The 19,326-nt window shown below is 40.0% G+C and overlaps 1 protein-coding gene across 1 annotated transcript; it reads right to left on the bottom strand.

The window, feature by feature from the left end:
* Nucleotides 1-11,780: 11,780 nt before the first annotated feature.
* LOC137607779 (terminal nucleotidyltransferase 5A-like) lies at nt 11,781-18,582 on the bottom strand. The gene is made up of 2 exons (XM_068333746.1): nt 17,932-18,582; nt 11,781-13,409 (listed from the first exon to the last, which is right to left on the bottom strand). Exons 1-2 carry the CDS (start codon nt 18,085-18,087, stop codon nt 12,384-12,386), a joined length of 1,182 nt encoding a protein of 393 aa, XP_068189847.1. The 5' UTR covers nt 18,088-18,582; the 3' UTR covers nt 11,781-12,383.
* Between the last annotated feature and the right edge of the window lie 744 nt (nt 18,583-19,326).

Here is a 19,326-nt window from a genome sequence, read left to right as displayed (position 1 = left end):
TCAGAAAGCCGTACATTTATAGAGCAGTTCATGGAGAAGCCTACAGTTAACTGTCAGAAACACTTTTATTTTGACATGTGAGACGTGTCAAGGTTTTAAAGATCGAGTGTTGAGGGAATCTCTTGGTAGAAATTAAATATGACATTCACAAGTATGTTTTCAATTGTGCACAATCACCTGAAACAAAGAAAGATTTTGTTTTTGTTAACCCAATAATGATCCACTAAGTTCAACAGAGAGTTGGTCCTGCTCCAAATGATCCACCCTGATGACTGCTGGGATTCTGCTGGGATTCTTGTGGATCACATTTTATTTACTTTTATTTCTGGCCAAGAGAATTACACCATGAACAATCAAGTGGACAGTCTCCTCTTACTGTAACCATCCCATCTCTGATATCTCCGTTGGATAAAGTCACCTGAGCTTGTTGGAGCCGATCCCAGCTTGCTATAGGCCAGAGGCAGGGTACACCCTGGATGAAACACCAGCTCATCACAGGAACACACAAAAGACAAACAAACACACATGCTTTCACTCACACTTACAGACAATTTGGTGTGACCAATTCACCTATCTTGCATGTTTTTGGAAGTGGGGAAGCCAGAGAACTCCAAAACAAACCCAGGACATCCACAGAAAGGGATCAAACCCAGAACCGTCTTGCTGTGAGGCAACAGTGCTGCTCACTGCGCCAGCATGGTAATCCGAGACCAGTTGCCTGTTGCTTATTTTTTTTAAATAAAATTGTAATAGAAATCTTAGGTGAGGTGATAATAAAAAATGAGTTAGAAAGTGTAGGTAGTAATCAGATGCTAATATTAAAACAGTTTTAATGTTAGCAACCTTGCCAAGAATTTGAGAACACTGTAATAAAACAATTTCCCTTACAGTATTTTTTAATTCCTCTTCTTTTATTCATTGCTGTTTGTTTTGCTGATGTTTACCATGCCAAGGGAAATAAAACAGCTGCTTCGCTTTCACTCAGTTTTTGCAAGTAATTTCTTCCTGAACTGCAGGATATACGTTCACCAAGGTATTCTATAGTAGGCTTACTGGGAAAACATACTTTAAATTTACTGTTTACAATAACTGAGCTACACAACATTTTTTCTGTTAAGGCCTAAAATTACGTAAAATGCCCACGCTAACCCAAACGGAGAGGGAAAGTCAACTCCCCATCTCAGAAAAATCAAAACGAGACCAGTTTGGGATGTTCCATTCAGAATGAACCCTACCTGCAGCGAAACATTGACTATAGCTCAGTGATGTTATGGAGCTGCATTGTTATGGAGCCCGCACCCTGGAAAGGGTAAGATTCAGTAAATTATCAGGAAATCCTAGAAGAAAATTTCCTGTCATCTGTGAGGAATCTGAAGCATTCTGTGTTATGAAAACACCCTTCTATTATCGCTTGTATTCTCTTGTATTGAACTATTTTATGTTCTCAGACTTTGTCCTATCCAAAAACCATAAGCAAAATCAGTGAATTGGTGAATCTAAATTCTTCAGGTGTGAACGTGGCACCATGAAGTCTTAACAGTAGTTACTATTAAGACTTTCTAAAAGCAGAATTTCTGCAAGAAGAAGGAATGATATTTCATTCATAGGATTTGCTCTGGCATGTGTAGACACACAAAAAGCAGAATTTCACAAGAAGCTGGGAGAAATTAGTGAAGTATTCACTTTGGGTCAGGAACTCTTCCAAAGAGTTTTCCTCTCAAATGAATCTGATAGACTAAAATGGATTTTGGATGCTGCAGCACTTTCCTACTGACTTCTTTACTTGGCCCCTTGATGCCTGCGTATAAAGAAAGTTAAGGAAATGTTCTGTTAATCCCGACCTGCTGGAGCTTGCTGAAATTTAAATTGCTTACAGTCTTGCACCTGATACCACTTGCACATTAAAGAATACTCTCCTACCTTCTATCTCATATTTTCAGTCTCTCCAGCTTTGCAATCTCACTTCTGTTGACAGGTGGAGTGTGTTTTATATCCTTTGTGGCCCCTCAGCACTAATTACATTTGCAGGCTGCTGCACATATGATGTGAAATGGACAGACAGTCTGAATGAATCAGACCTGCAGGGATCATCTGGTTTTGCAAATGACAAAACTGGTTTATCTTCAACAGATTATTTATATCTTTATTCTCTAATGCAAAAGAAAAGAATAATCTGCACACATGTTGCATCCGTGCAGACCCTATTTGATAAATAGATTTTAGTGCTTGCAGACAATTAGAATTGTGAAAAAGGCTAAATAATATTGTGTAATGTTCACAGTCTCAACTTTCAGCTTCTTCTTAGGTTCATAACCACCTGCTCCTGTTTGCCAATCACGTTGATGTCATTTTGCATCATTGTGCACCCTAACCCTAACAAATGCATCAAAAATCCATTTTCATTTAGTAGTCAATACTAAAGGGCGACACGGTGGTGTAGTGGGTGACACTGTAGCCTCATAACATGACAGTTCCTGGTTTGAGTCCTTTCTGTGCTGAGTTTGCATGTTCTCCCTGTGTCTGCATGGGTTCTCTCCAGGTTCTCCGGCTTCCTCCCACCTCCAAAAACATATGATTTATGTGAATTGATAAGTTTTAAATTGTACAAACGTGTGGGAATGTAGTTGTTTGTCTTTCGTGTGGATCCACCATGCGTCGGAGACCCGTCCAGAGTGTACCCTGCCTTTCACCCGTAGGCAGCTGGGATAGACTCCAGCACACTCATGGGTCGTAAGGCTGAAAAGCAGACGTAGACAAAATGACTACAGTTGAAAAACATCAAAAATAAGAAACTTAACATCACAACATTCAGTCATCACATTCTATCATGGCTCTTCAGTTGTCAGTTAACATGAGGGTTTTTGCAAATCTGATTTTAATAGTCCCTAAAAACTTGTCCTACTTACAGCTTCAATGATCATGTTTGGTAAAGTGCACTGTAATGGAACTCTTCATTGCAGATCTACAAAACCTCTGGGAATCTGATGAGTCTTAGTGGAATCAATTAGAGTCAAACTCACTGCCAACAATGTTCTTGAGTTAGATGTGTGTTAGTAAATGTTTGAAATGCATCATTCATGAGGACATCTTAAAATGAGTCATTTTCCTCAGGGTTATTCAGGATAGAGCTGCTCCTATTACACAAGATAGGTAGAATTCTTACACCTTCATTGCTCATCATTCTGTATAAACTTAAAAAAACAGTTTTAGAAAGGTAAATGTTAAGCTGTGTTTTTCTGTACAACCGTTCCACCACACTCTAGTCTAAATAATACAGGACTTGTGAAAACTACCAAACTGATTTTTGGTTTCCTCTACTTTGGTAACCTTACAAAATATGAAATTGATTCTAAATAAAAATAGTTTTAAAGTGAAAAATATGGAAACTGGTTCTGTGATTCATAAATAAATACTGTGATTTATTGTTTTATCGATGCTGAGATGAAAATGTATATGATCGGTGTCCCCATATAGCTTTCTGTTTTTTCATTGCTGTGAATGAGCTGCGAGGGATGTGGGACTGGGTCAGGAAATACCAATGTGGAAGGCAATGGCTCTCCTCCGGATTCCTCTGGCTGGGAGGCCCTCTCTGACCGGCCAGTCTGGAATCTGCAGAAAAGAGGAAGCAGGTCGGGTAATGCACCTAGTGATCCCTCTCACCAGACTGCTGCAACCTTTCAAAGGCAGGGAGGGAGAGAGAAAGAGAGACCAAATACCTTTTTTTTCCCAAAGAGGAACTAGGGCTCAGCATTCCTGGCATTGCCACTAGCCTTCAAACAATCCATACTTTATCCTGCCTGTGCTCAGAAAGTGAATGGCCACAGTGTGTGAGGCTCACAAGCCCAGTTTGCCCAGCGCAGGTAGAGCAGCCAATGTTACCGGTGCACTCAGAGCCCTGCACTCGGTCAGTCCTCTATCCCCATCTGTGAGGCCAAACACTGTCATGTCTGAGACGACATTGTTGAGACACCACACAGGCCAGACCACTGCTGAAAACACACACCAGAAAATAAACAGGGTGGACCCAAGAAGAGCAAATATTTGATCAATCTGAGAAAGACAAAAAAAATAGTATGAACGTGCAAAAGAGTTGGAGGAGAGAGAGGTGAGGAAGGAGAAAGGGATGGCAGGAGATGAAAGGAACTACCACTGGTGAATCTGTGCTTTTTTAACATTAAATGAAACTGCAGCAGGTAATAGTAAATAAGAACAGGTGAAGCTGACATAAAATAAAGTAGATAACTTATTTATTATTACAGACATTATTAATCATCACACATTTATATAATCTTTCCTAAGAAGCGGATGACACAGTAGTGTGTTGCAGATTTCTCTAATAGTGCCGCTGTACAGATAAAAGACCATCTGTTAACTCTGTACGCTCATTCATACTTAGATTTACAGCAGCTCCAACAAGGACCTATTTTATGAACGAAGCATTTATAGTGATTTTGTGCAGCTGCTCTGCCTAAACTCTCGACCTAGCAGTTTCCTGATGCTAACTATACCCTTAAAATATTACTAAAGTTAACAGTAACTGGTGTTAACCTCAACATTAGTTATAGTTAGTTAGCTACATGAATTAGCTGTGTATCCAGCAAACATACAGTATAAGCCACACAAGTAAGTCAATCTTTTTTTTTCTTTTTTTTTTGCTGAAGTTCCTTAATACAATCTGTGAGTGCTGTTCGGCAGGTTTACTCTGTTCTTCTGACGTGTGTTTGTCAAGCTGCAAATAGGTTAATCAGGTTTGACAGAGAGCAGTGATTAATTATCTCAGTTAAGCTGAGTAAGTCCATTTGGGAGCTTATGCACATAGGTATCCAACCCACCGCAATATTGTCAACAAGCTTTCTTCTCCAACATATACATCTTCATTCCACATATCATGCTGCCCATTACGTGTCCCCGTTAGAGACGGTAGTGTGTGAAACAGGAATGATGGAGCTCCAATACAAACAAACAATGATCAGAGGCACAAGTGTCTCCTTCCCACTCATATGGAGTAATCCAGGCATTCAGAAGCCCTGAGATTCATAACAGATGAAACACAAAAGTGATAGCCAAGCCCTGACATATTTATGTCACCCCTTTTTTGCTAATTTTGCAAGAATGTAAATGTGTGTACAGTCGTATGTGGCGAATATGCATGAAACTGTCACATCAGAACCTTATGGTGTTTTTTAAATATATTGAGAAAAATATCATTAATCCACATTTTGAGCACAGTATTAGGGTTTCTTTTCATATACTGTAACTTCACCTTTATGGAAGTTTGCACATGGTACAGTAGTACCTCAAAATACGAGCTGCTCAACATACGAGTAATTTGAGACACGTGCCGTCACTCTGTACATATTTTTTTTTGACATATGAGCAAAATCAAAGATACAAACCATGCTTGAACACCATTGCTAGTTGGAGGATGGATACAACATCAGCTGAGACCGGATCTAGTTATTTTTCACAAAGTAAAGATGTAATGTACATGTGCTCATGACCTTTACATTTTTTTCCTACTTTATTATTGTTTATGAAACTTATATATAATTAATCATGCACAGGTTAAGTATGAATGGCTATTGGTTGACAAAAAATATGGGTTTCTACTTTCATAATTTAGAGGGGTTTGGGGCTTTTTGACAAGGCTGGAGCGGATTAGATTTATTTGAGTTATTTCGAATAACGAAAAATTGTTTGAGTTATGAGTTGTTTGACTTACAATCTCAGTCATGGACCAGATTAAACTCATATCTTGAGTTAATACTGGTAAGGTAAATTTTTCATATATTTTATGTCAGAGATATGAGCTAAGAAGCAGAAGAAGTTTATTCTTGTGAAAATGTTTGTTTTTTTTCCTGGAAGCATGATTGAATGCATAATTATCTTTTCACCTCATGATCTCCATCTGGAGTCCATATTTCCTTCTTTGAATTTATGACTAAATTTCCCACCGTCTTGTATCATAGGACTCAGCCATGACCGTGTCAGTGAGGCTCACTGATAATTACGATTCAGTTCTGACATTTGGATGAAGTTGCACAGCATATATGAAATATGTCCGACACCAGAACAGAAGTTTACCTTTCCCTCATACACATCCATAACCCACTGAGGTTTTGATGAAAACAGAAGCAGGCCTGTCCTTCCCCACCTGGGCAGATCAGATGTCATTCCCCCCGGTGCACAGCAATTCAAAATGAAGCCCCTGTCTCATGGCTCATCCATCAACCTCCCTGCCTCCTCCTCAGCATGAAGCCTTGATGCAATTGCCTGCTGAGCTGTATTTCATAAGGAAACATCAACACTGCCAGAGAAATGCTGCTTCTCTTTGCGAGTCTTGACATAACTCTGGGAAAACCGAAGCGAGAGGAAAATTAGCCCTGGAGCAGCTTTTAGGGGTCGACCGTGTCATATTTATACCCTTCAAATTCCATCCAGCGGCTATCCTTTGAAGAAAAATATTTAGGTGAAATCTTCTACATATGTACATACTTACCTGAATGATATATTTTGTGGGTTCAGAGAGAGCATAATTCAATTCATTCTGAGCAGAGGGGGTTCGGCAATTTTTATGTACTCCAATTACGTCAACATACCTGCAAGGTGTTACCCATGTCAATTTTTTACAGTCTCATGGTTTTCTTGGACCAAATCTAAGCTTTTGGTCCACCCTGGATGCTTTCACCAGACACCAAGATGTGCTGAAGCTGTTTTCTTTGAGTCAAGTAGGTTTGTCTGTAATATAGTGCAGAGTATATCTCATCTGTGTGGCTGAGATCATTACAGTATATAACAATGTAATGCAAGCTGTCTGAAGTAAACTGATAAACAAGACCCACTATAATCTATTAATTTAAGTGTTGAAGTGAATGAAAGGGAGTCAATCTTTTGGGGAGAATACATAAGTCTCAAATGAAAAAAAAAAGTCCTTGGGCCAAAGTAAGCATCTAGCAGTCAAGACGTGATCAGAAGTATACGCCACAGGGACCAGAATTTCCTAGTTCAAATCTCTCTGGTTTCCCATCGCCCCACCATGGAGGGGCCTCTTACGGCATTAAAAAAAGAAGCAGCCATCCCTCTCATCCACCACATCCCTTGTTAAGAGTCAGTGGCCTCATTTGGTACAGTCACCATTAATATTTATGAGAGCTCCTTCCATGGGGCCCTAGGGTGACAAACACTGTGACCTTTCAGAGGGTTAGTGTTTACTGTGGCTTTCAGGATAGGGAAAGAGAGCCCCCCCACCCATCTTCTTCTGAACCAAATGAAAGCAGGATGGTGTTTTGGCTGGAGCAGATGTTATGATACCATTAGGCTTTGCCTTTTAGATGAAGCTCAAACATTGAGCTCCAGAGCTGCACGGGACCATGTGAGATGAAATCATCTATTTCAAATAAACAAACCTCTCTGTGCCATTTTGGGACCTGACATTTCCATTCAGCAAGTCTTTCCCAAAATTGTGTCGTGCACTCACACGGTGTCTCTTTGTGTTTATAGTCTGCACCCTCAGTGGTCTGGGAGTTGCTCTTAAAAATACAGTTCATTATTTTCAGTCTGGGAGTGACTCAACAGAATTTGGTGCTCAGCCGTCTGTGTCCAGCCCATGTTTGTCATGAAAACAGACCAAGGCTTCTCTTCGGTCTCTGATGTTGTCTGTAAATTATAGGTTACTTACTAATTTGTTCATATAAAGCGGTGAGAGCAATGGATCCATATAATAACATTTCTGTTCTGCTTGTTTTGGAAAAATAAATTCATCTACTGAAGGAATTATACAGTATGTGTCAGTCCAAGAAAATTATGACTTGCTTGAGTTTGTTGATTGATTCACCACTAAGTCAGCCTTTATTGTGTGATTACTGAGATTTTATACTGTCCAACTGACCTAAAATCTGAAAATAGACAAGAAGAGGTTGCTTTTTCTGTTGGTTGGTTTCTCTGTAGTTTAATTGCAAACAACTGACATTTTGGTTCTCTTTGTGACTGCACAGATTGGATTTTTAACTTCAAAGTGGCACAGATACTTTACTGTATGCATTTACAGTATATTATGGGTTTGTATTAAGGGTTAAATTTAGGGGCTTAAATGGTCTTCATGTTTCACAAATCCCAAAACATCAAAAAGTCAAATTGCAACAATTTTAAAGTAGTAAAACAAATAAAAACTTGACAGTTGAGAGATAATCTCACCACAAAGTCAATTCTGTCAAGTTTTTGATTATATCACAAAATTACAAACAAAAAATATATTTTCAAAATAGCTTTTCCTCTGAAAGCATCTGCATGACTGAGTTTTGGTCAGATTTTTATATTTAATGCTTTCCAGGATCGATGACAAATGGGACTGCATAAAAACAATTTACAAAAGAATCATGCATGCTTTAATTTTTAAATTTTCATTGTTTGGCATTGTGATCACATCTTTTCATACTGTCTCAAAGTCATTCACCAAATTAATCTCATTTTGTAAGACACAAAGAGGCACCAAAAGTCAAGATTACTTATTATTTGTTATTTATTCATTATTGTTATTATTATTATTATTATTATTATTATTATTATATATTATAAAAATATATAATGTATTATATATAATTATATATTATACTGTATAATTATATATATAATTATATAATAATACAATAATATTATATATTGTTATATTAATGTACATTATTATATATACTATTATTCTTTATTTATTGATTCATTATTCTTTATAGCTGTGTTGTATGTGGCACAAGCATTTGAGGACAACAAATAGACATTACCATGGTGATGCCGCTCTGAATATACAGGGATCATACAACTAACTTGCTAACACGATGATGGCCAGAGGAATTCCACCCAATCCAATAAAACTTTCCAGGGAAAAAATTCATCACTACTGCCTTCATTCAGCTCCAAGAGCTATTATTAGTATCAATTCTTGACCCAAAGATTAATTTGGCTTTACAATTCCAATTCCAATTACAGATGTGATTCTTCTAATTAAAAGATGGCAGTAGAAAAAAAAAGTATTTGTTGGCTTCTTTTGTAGTTTGTCATTTATTCCCCCTTCCATGTTAAATAGTCCTTAAATAGCTTCTATTGTAGGAGCAGTTCCCTTAAAGCACACTGATAAAAAATTAAGTGAAGCTTGAAGCTTCTTATCCCATCAACCACTTCTGGGGCTTCACAGCAAAGCAACAATGCAGCTTTTTTCTACCATAGTTTATTTAAAAAAAACAATGAATAACTTCAAATTCCAACATAATTTCTGTTAGAGAAATGCAAGAGCTTACACAAACTTAGAAATATGATAAATATCAATGTCTGCATCACTCAAGATATATCTGTCAGAGTTTACATACACAGCTGAGACCAATCTGCATTTATATACTGTACATGCATTTCTTATGTTTTGTAAAATCGTGGGATGCCCCAGCTGTCATTCATGAAGAGGTGTGGTTCACCTACACAACTCACTGAGCAATTCAAAGGTGGAGAAAGTCTGCTTATGGGTTAGGGTTATGATTGATTGTGATGTGTGATTTTAAATAGTGAACCAGCATCCAGCAAACAAAGGTAGCAAAAAAAAAAAGACAAAAACCACAACAGAACTTTCGCTTTTTAGGTGAAACAGTGATAGCCGAAATGTCTTTGAGTCTGAGTCCCACACTACACTCATTATCAAAATATCATGGCACTATCCTGCATTCCCATCTCCTATTTATACAGTTGTGCAGACTGAAGCAGCTATTGTCATGCAGACGTGATAGAGACAGAACTTCCCAACGTTCAAACAGAGTGTCAGAATGGAATAATCACACATGTTACACCATTCACAAAGCCTTATAGTCGCCATCATCACCTGATGTCCTATCCACATGGAGACAATACTTTGTTTTTGTGAATTAATCCTTTAAAAACGCTTTGTGAAGTTCACTGCGTTTGTCTTTGAGAACATTCAGCCGCACATGTAGCATCTCATCTGAAGCCAGTATGTCAAATAGGGAGCTGGGAGCTGACAACACTGAACTGTTTGTTCCACTCAAGACCACTCTTGGCTCTACATTCATCCTGACCCTTCCCATCATTTCCCAGGTGGTATCAGTCACCACTAAAGAAGACTTTCCCATTTTTTAATCTGTAGATATGCAAACTTGCTTTATCTCTGCACAACATGCATACTGTGATCAGCAGACAGATCACCCTTCACAGCAGACTGACATAGAAAAAAGATTATCACTGGATGCTTTGAGCTCCAATGGCTGCAGTGGGAGTCAATGCCTGAAGGCCCACACACGAAGAAGAGTTTGGGGTGAGAAGGCCAAGCTGATGAGAGTAGATGGAACACTATGAGGCACAGTGCTTACCATAGTGTCAGATTTATCTGTGGTATTTGTTCAAGAAAAAAAATTTGTCTGCCTTAACTTGTGACTTAGTAAACCCTTCAACTGCTCTTGGAGGAACTGTGTTCATGCAGAAGAAATGCATTAAGGTTTTTGCATGAATATTTATTGTACATATCTTGTTTTTCTGTGTTGCTGCCGTTCCACAAATACAAATCAAATGCCTTAAACTCTCAATTCTTTTTAGGACTATTCATTTACATTTTGTAATTTGTATATGAAGAGAGTCAGTTCTGTGGAGTACGAATAATATACTACAAATAATATAGCTGAAGGCAAGTATATTGTCAGACTAGAATGCTTGCAATGTGAGTGATAAAAAGTTATTTTTACAACGCTCAAAATCTAGCATGCTATAAATGCCTCTAACTGAGGCTGATTGCAATGAAGTTGAGTTTTTAACATATACATAGTGTGACCAACAGACTTGGGATCATTACCCTTCCCAATGAGGTAACTTCCAATACATTTGCACTTTGCTGGAGATTGTTTAAAATGTGTATTTTCCTACAACTCTCTTCTGCACTCTTGAGATTTGGCCACCAAGCACAGAAATTGCTGATTTGTTGAAAATATGAAAAGCTCAGTCACAGTTGTCATTTTATGCCTTTTTTCTTTCCATTGGAGGTCTCCAGGGTTGCTTTATCTAGCTCTGAGACAAGCCAAAGGAGCACAATCTCCCCTGTCACATTTAAATCTCATATCCTTAATCATTCAGACAGATGCTCTTTTTCGTAATTAACTTTGTTAAGGAAATCTGTGAGTGTACCAGCAAGGTACTTTAAGTCAAGTAGGAAGGTGTGTCTCAGCTGCATGCCATTTCATGCTTGAATAGGTTTCAAGGAGCCATTTGCCAAGAAAAAGTAATTTGGATAAAATGTCATAGTAGGAGAATGTTGGCCTAAGTGAGGATGAAATGCTGAACTGTTTTGATTCGGGAAGCGAAGCGAAGGAATGCACCATTACATTTGCTGAAAAAGCCAGAAGTTCCATTTCACCACCTGGTCCTCAGCTGCCTTTTCACAGCACACGCATTTAAGATGAACAACAGGATACTCCTCTTTCTGAACAAGGCAGAGGAAACACCTTGTCCGATGTGCAAGTGGAAGGAAATGGCTAATGTAAAGGCTCAGGCTCAAGGGGAATCTGTTTCTGAGGGTGGATGCAAAGAACGACCAGAACAATCAAGTGTTTGTACTGGGCCTGTTGGTGTCTGACTGATTATACACAGAGTTTGTGGGTGCTCAAGAAATAGAGATGCTGGGAGATCTTTAGGGACATAAACCAAAACAGTGAGTGGTGCACGCATGAAACAGATCCCCAGAATAATTTTTACTTATCTTACTTCCATGAAATTTAAAGAAATTGCAAAGGAAGACCAACATCTTTTGACATTCTTTAATGATTTAAAAACAAATACCCTGACCATGTATATAGAAATGTACAGTAACCTGCATGAAAAAGTTTCAAAAACAATTCTTAGATAATAACTACTATAAAGACATTGGTAAATGTCAGGCACTTGGAACCACATACAGTCTTTGTTATGCTACACAAGAAGGTAAATTTCTTTGGTCCTTTTTCCATTCCCCGTTAAGTTAGCTGTAACCACAGACAGAACAAAAACAGCTTTCTGGCTTCAGAACAAGAAAGTTCTTCTGTCGCATGTCAGCCCTTCGGATTTTTCCATTTACAACTGTAATAGTTATGAAACAAAATATGAAGGTACAATTAGAATGGCTCGAATGAGATTGTCTTTACAGCAGTAATAATCAATATAACTTAGTGGAATGGTTTTGATATAATAATTGTCAAAAAAAAAACACATTAGCTCTTTTTTGTCCACAATGGGCCACAAACCAAAACCAAAAAAAAGCTCCATTGCTACAGAGGTACCCAGCACTCTAATAATGCTTAGCTTGCAGAGACTTAAAAGTTAAAATTCTCCGGACATATAAAAAAGTCAAAAATCATAAAAGTCATCGCTCAACTGCAAGGCAGCCACGTTTGGTAAGAGTTACTGCACGCAGCCATCGGTGACTGAACTTGTGCGATATAGTAATTGCTGAAGTTGACATCTCTGACATATGGAGCAGGTTGGTAGTAGCAGGTGATGTTAGACAGAGCAGGGATAGCGTTCTGTTCAGCCATGACACGCAGCGCCAGGGCAGAAATGAGTGCCAGCGTCTGTCTGCGCTCGTGGCCCATCAGACACACAGTGCTCTCGTCCACCACCTGCCTCAAAGTCACCAGGTAATCATAGCGCTTGAGCTCCATGCCTGCAAAGTGGTTCTGCAGATACGCCTCTAGCTTCCTCCTCTGCTCACTTATGTCAGAGAAATCAATGAAAAAGCGCGAGCACATGTAGCGCTGCATCTGTTTCATTTGACTCTCAGATGAAGGCCGGAAATTGCGCACCAGCAGGTGACAGTACTTGAGCAACCCACCACCCCTGATCTCTTCCGGGCTGCGGGTGGCAATAGTCCTAGACAGAAGGTGACCCAGAGCTTCGTCAAAGTCTCCGTACATACTCTCCCCCTGCACTGTGGGGTGGAAGGTCTCAGACATGGCTGTCTCTGAGCATTGATCAAACAGCAGCAGGGAGTCCAGAGAGATCTGGAAGGAATCAACACTGAATTCAAACTGTCTTCTCAGAGTGTCCACAAACTTCAGCTCCACGTTCTTGCCAGTATTATTGGACAATGAGATGAGGCTCCAGCGGTCCGTCTCGTTGCAAACTTTGACCAGTTTCTGCACATACGCTTCTTTCAGGGCGAGGGCTGTGATTCGGTCCCTGCACACCCCTTCAGGTAAGAAGTCCACCAAGCAATCCAGCACCACGTCCTTCACCAGCCTGAAGGTGGAATCATCGGTGAGACTCAAGCCAAAAATCAGGTCCAGGTCTTTGTAGCCAAGACCATTATCCTGGTAAAGCACATGACTGGCTGCCGAGCCATTCAGCTTCACATCACGAACTGTCACACCCTTCTCCTCCAGTCGAGCCCTGACCACCTGAAAGAAAGCGGAGGAAAATCTGAGTGAATGGTATCCACAAACAATAATCACAAAATTTAAGCAAACAGGAATATATTCCTATTTTTCTTAATCTAATCTTCAGGTATAAGAAAAGAACAGGCATTATGCTGTACCGAAACAAAGCTACAGCAAATATAATTATTTCTTCAGATGTTGGCTTGCCGACTGATGGACCATCTGAAAATGGATTGTCATGTCTATTGACAGCATGGAGGCAAAACATTATCCTAAATGCAAGAAAAAGTAACTGCTAGGGCATTTCTATTTTAGGCTAATGTAGCATTAGGGCTATTTTAATGTAAGATGTCAAGAGAAAACAGAATGACAGATGAAAGGTACCCAATTTAGGTATAAAAGCTAAAGCTCCTAGAAGTCCTTTAAAGTGTAAAATGTGATATAGTTAGTCTTCTACTTATTAAATTATTTAATTTTCTTGAAGCATATATCCATATATGACAGTTTACTGGGGGGAAAAAGTAGGATCTGTGAATTTTTGGGATATTCAATTGCAGGTACAGGCAGAAACTGCATGCAGAGTCAGGGAGTGCCAGTGGCAGATTCCTGAACCAGGCAGGATTTCCACAGCTTGCTGAAGGACACTTTTCCAACAAAGTGGTTGCTCAGGGGATTTGATCTTCCACTGTGATGATGGGATCATTATCCATCACTGATCCTGTAGCCTGAGGGTGACATTTCTCTACATGCTGTAGAATACAACCTTTGGCACCTGACCATCAATATGTGAGGTACAATCAACATGAGCATAACAGAGGTAAAGTGTGGAAAAGGACATGACGGTACTCGTCCACTCAGAGCAACAACCTAAAGCAACATTTCATGTGTGAACTTTTAAACTCCTAACTTATGATCATGCTGTTGAGAAAGGGTATCCATCTGCTCTCATATAAACACTGTGTTGTACTGCTGTGATGCTCAGAGGATTGCATAGCTACAGACTGCTGTGATGTTTATGCTTCCTGTCTGTTACAACAGCCAAACAAGGGCAATTCTGAACAAATCCAAAACACAGCAGTGTGTTAGTGGATGTAGACAGATACGGATCTACACAGGTAACCCTATGACTATTTTTAGCACATAAGACATGAATACTACAACATTCATTCAAGATGTTTTTTAATGCACCAAAGAAAATGACTCACACATAGCCGTGCATTACTTTGGTTTCAACTAATGAACTGTGTGCCAACATTTTACCGAGAATGTCATAAACTGGATTTAAAGTCATTCTCTTCTTTGGTAGTTTGCTAACGTACATGCGTAAAGAGGGATTGGTCGGTTGGTGTTAGGATTCATGTACCAAATTATAGGTGTTTGCAGGCTATTTTTGAATTAAACATTACTTAGCTAAAAAAAAGAAAAGAAACACAAAGTATTTGAAAGTCTGCGGTGCCCTGCCTCATGACCCAAGTCCACTGGGATAGGCTCCAGTAACCCCGCTACAGAGAAAGGAGCGGGTATTGAAGTTGAATGAATGAATGAACAACTTATCTGAATAAGTTAACAATGATTTCTCTTCACAGAATACATGATCAGTATTCAGGTTAATCCTAAGAACGTGTTGTAAAAAGTTTAATCTCCAAACTATTGTCCTGCAATATCTTTGTACGGAAGGAAGACTGTTTCTCCTTGTGCACAAGAGGTTAGCAAGCTAAGCTAACTTTGGGGTTCAGGGCCACTGACACAAGTATGAGTCATGTGTCCAAGCATCATGTGTATTATACTGAGCAATACAAAGAAATATTGTTTCTTTCTAAAATGTAATTTCATCAGAATCCAGGGGAAACCTACAGCAGTATTTGGTCTGCCCTTGTACTTCAACAGTTAAGTCAACAGCAGATCAAAATCCCCCTGTCTGAATGGAGCAGATTAAGAAACACAATCCAGATGCCCCCACCATCCCCATCCTCCAGCACTCATAAAACAGGCTACATTTGCCCAATGACGCACCAACACCTGCAGAGTGAAGGGAGACACTTCCGCTGACGTCCGAGCTAAACAGCCTCGTAAAAAGAACCACACACACACACACACACCAAACTGTCTGGTGTTCCTATGCCTTGGAAACTTAATAGTCTCTCCACTTTCTCTCTTCAGTCTCAATTGTTAAGTATTTTATTTACAATGCAGTCTGAATGTGTTTTTATTATGATAGCTCGAAATAACCCAAGCCTCAGTCCAAAGCCCCCTGGACCGCAGTGAGAGCATCAACATAGAGATGATCTCTCTGCTCAGGAAATGACAACAGAGAGAAAGTAGTTATGAGTCCCTCTAGAAAGAATCGATTGAGTCAGACAGTAGCTTGGCAGCCAGCCGAGATTAAAGGCTACCTAAAGCACCTACTAAAGCAAACTACGAAATAAATAGTCTAAACTGAAGGCTTCCTCTTCCAGTAAGCTTAGAGAGCATGTGATGTCTTCATATTGCTCTTTCTTAACAATAGCCCAGTGAGGAGTTGGTTTACATCCTGCTGGGGGCCACAGTGAACTCAGGCAACTGGTCTTTGCTTTCCACAGTGATATGTTGTCAAGGCTAAGCCATAAACCTAGTTTTATTCATTAATCCACTCCTCACATTCCAAAAACAGTTATAAAAAAATTAATTTTAATTTTATAAAAATAGTCATACACGTGTGTGCACGTGTGTGCACGTGTGTGCACGTGTGTGCACGTGTGTGCACGTGTGTGCACGTGTGTGCACGTGTGGACGTGTGCACGCATATATATTCTTTTTCAGTCTTTATACACTTGCCTTACAACATACACCCACTCACCAAATCCATAAACAGTGACAGTCAAATTAAATGTCTGTGTTTATCATCGTGATGCTGAGACGTACGCAGACACAGCCTGCTCTACACTCACCAAGTCCTCTGACTGACTTGATGAATGTGAAGATTAAATGAAACAGGGGCTTGAGTACCAGTAAAACTTTTCTTTAACTGCTCCCCTGGCTCTCCCCCAAGCAGACCACAGACAGATGTTATTTAAATGAGCCATTTAGACAAACCCACCATTGAGACGGGCTGCTCTGACTCTTGGGGACAGTGATCTGTTGGTCATTCTACCCACTATGTGATGACAGACTTCTCTAACAGCAAAACAATCATCTCTATCTCTCTCAGGTAGACAGCCCTGTCTTAAATTGAATGACATTTTAGGAGCAGACTGGTGGTTTTGTGTGTTGAAGCCCCTTTACCATGAATTACTGATACCTCACATTACTGTCAACCATTTTCCAAAACATAGCTTAGTGGTTTAGATGTGAATGTGCTTTTCCTTCCTTCCAGGCAGCCACTGGTTTCCATTCATATGGTATGAAAATCAACTTGTAGAAACCTGCGTGACATATTCCATGACAGAGAACATGATGTGTGCTTTTGTTTTGTCAAAATAGTGCATCACTGCTCAGTGCAGACATTTCTGTGTGCTACTACATGAAAAAAAGTTATTTTTTCTTGATACCTGTGTTTACATCAGACCAACTGTTTGTTAACATCAGATTGCATCTTTAAACCCACTTGCACAAAGAAAAGACCATAGATACGAAGATAATTTTTTTTTTTTTAAAACAATATTTAATAATATATTGCAGTCATATTTGCCTTCACAGTTTTGTAGATACTGGAGACAGAGAAACCCGTGGCTGCTTACTGGGTGGGCTGGTATCCCAACAGCTGGTCTTTTGAAAGCTTCTTCAAAGGTTTTCTGGTTCATGGAGTGTTTGGCCCCAGCAGGATAGGGTAAAGAAGGACAAACCAGTGATTTTTAGATGGTGGGAGCACCTTTTTAATAAAACTGTTGTGTCTTTGGGGCTATTTTTCCCATGATCACATCAGGAAAAACTGAACTACTCAAATGAAGCTGGAGAATGAGCAGAGATATTCAAAAAATGTCACACACTTAATTTCCTGTTTCCTAACAAATAACAGTTACCAATATTTTCCCTGTGAAGGGGCAGAAGATTACTGAGGGTGTGGAAAACTTGTAATATCACCCCAATGTCTCCAGTATCAGTACATGTGACCGATCAAATGTCTTTTTGATCATAATCTGCTGCGATGCGTCCTGCACAAATGTTTCACACGCAATTGGTTCTGGATCAGTTTGGGTTTTGTTTTGTTTTTTCACATCTCAGTTTGATTGAGATTCTCATTTGTTAAACATGCTGAAGGCATTATTTCACTCTCCATTAAATATCATCTGAAAGATTAGACCGGGTAATGCGTTTTATCGCCTGTGCTCGGGTTGAAGACACCAGCAATTCCTTACATAACGAATCCAAAGAAAAAAAATAAAGAAAACTGTAATCTGATGTGTCCAACTCCTAAATGTTTTGTGTGACATAATATTGAGGTTAATGTTCCATGATTACCTTAAATTATTTTTTATACTCTTGGTTTTATTCCCCTACTCCATCACTGGTGTGATTTGCGCCGTTTTTTAGAGGGTTGATAAACAGTCAGCTCAGAAGGTCTCACCTGGATGATCTGCCGGGGCTGCACGGACAGCGTGGGGAAGTTTCCGCGACCGTGGATCGGGACGCTGTCGCTCAGGATGGAGTCCAAACGCCTCACCTGATCCCAAGACAGCACGCTGACTCGCCGACTCTGATCCGAGGAATCACCGGAGGACATGACGATCGGACTAAACGGGATGTCCAGAGAGAGTGCGGGCTGGAATGGAAACAGCAGTCCTCCCCAAGGCGTCGGTGGTGTGAGGATGATGTGGGATGAAGTGGAAAGCAGAGACGAGGTCTCCTCTTCTTTTCACACCTCCGATATTACAAAAAAAAAAAAAAGCGCTGGTGGACTTTCAGTTATGAAACATCTTCAATGCAGGAACTTTCAGTCTCTCAGACTCCTGTCAGTCTGTGTGTGTGTGCGTGTGTGTGTGAGTGTGTGTCTGTCTGTCTCCTACTGACTCAGTCCGCCTCTCTCCTCAGATTAAAACCACCTCCACTCACATCGGGTTTTTACTCAAATCGGATTAAGCGGAGACTCCCTATTGGCTGGACAGAGACTTGTGCGCGCTTCATACACTGCGGCTTCCTCACATGCACACATTTACGCACGAACTCTTCCCATGAATGACAGGTTTAAAGACTGCAGGGAAAATAATCCAGATTTCACTAGACGTGTTACATTTAAAGTAATGTGTAACAGCTATACTGTGAATGGGGGCGGTACGGTGGTGCAGTGCTGTTGCCTCACAGGAAGAAGGTTCCGGGTTCAATTCCTCTGTGTGTGGAGTTTGTATGTCCCCCCCGTTTCTGCCTGGGTTCTCTGGGTTTTCCAGTTTCCTCCCTCTTCCAAAAAACATGCAGTTTAGGGTTCGGGTTAGTGGTTCGGAACTGATCACCCTAACCCCTAACCCTAAATAAACTGTTCACTCTAAATTATGGGTAGGCGTGAGTGTGACTGTTAGTCGTTTTCCTGGCTCCACCATGAGCTGGCATCCAGTCGGAGGTGTACCCCACCTCTGCCCATAGCCAGCTGAGAGAGGACCCAGAAGGCGGATAAATGGCTGTAGACAGGAAAATGAATGGATGGATGAAGACTTTGAAGGATGTATGACAAACTACAGATGATGGCCTTAACCCCACATCATTTGATTTAAATTAAATTATTTTTTGGACTAGCGAAATAACACAATGTCACCATTACATCACTGAACTTTCTCAATAACAGACATTATTTGCATCCTGTAATTTTCTATATCCACTTTGCAGTGCTGTGGGGGTGCTGGAGCTGATCCCAGCTGACTTTGGGCCAGAGGCGAGAGACACACCCTGGACTGGTTGCTGGTTCATCACAGGGACAACATATAAACCCTTTTTACACGGCCCGTCTTGATGGGGCTGGTACACCTAATCA

Source organism: Antennarius striatus, chromosome 14, assembly GCF_040054535.1.
Source record: "Antennarius striatus isolate MH-2024 chromosome 14, ASM4005453v1, whole genome shotgun sequence".
NCBI lineage: Eukaryota > Metazoa > Chordata > Actinopteri > Lophiiformes > Antennariidae > Antennarius > Antennarius striatus.
Note: the sequence above shows the minus strand (reverse complement) of the source record. Positions and strands in the feature narration are given on the sequence as shown.

Coding starts and splice junctions, on each gene's coding strand:
- LOC137607779 (XM_068333746.1), bottom strand. CDS start 18,087: ATGTCCTCCGGTGATTCCTCGGATCAGAGTCGGCGAGTCAGCGTGCTG. Junction 13,410..17,931: donor AGCCCCGGCAGATCATCCAG/GTGAGACCTTCT, acceptor GCTTTCTTTCAG/GTGGTCAGGGCTCGACTGGA.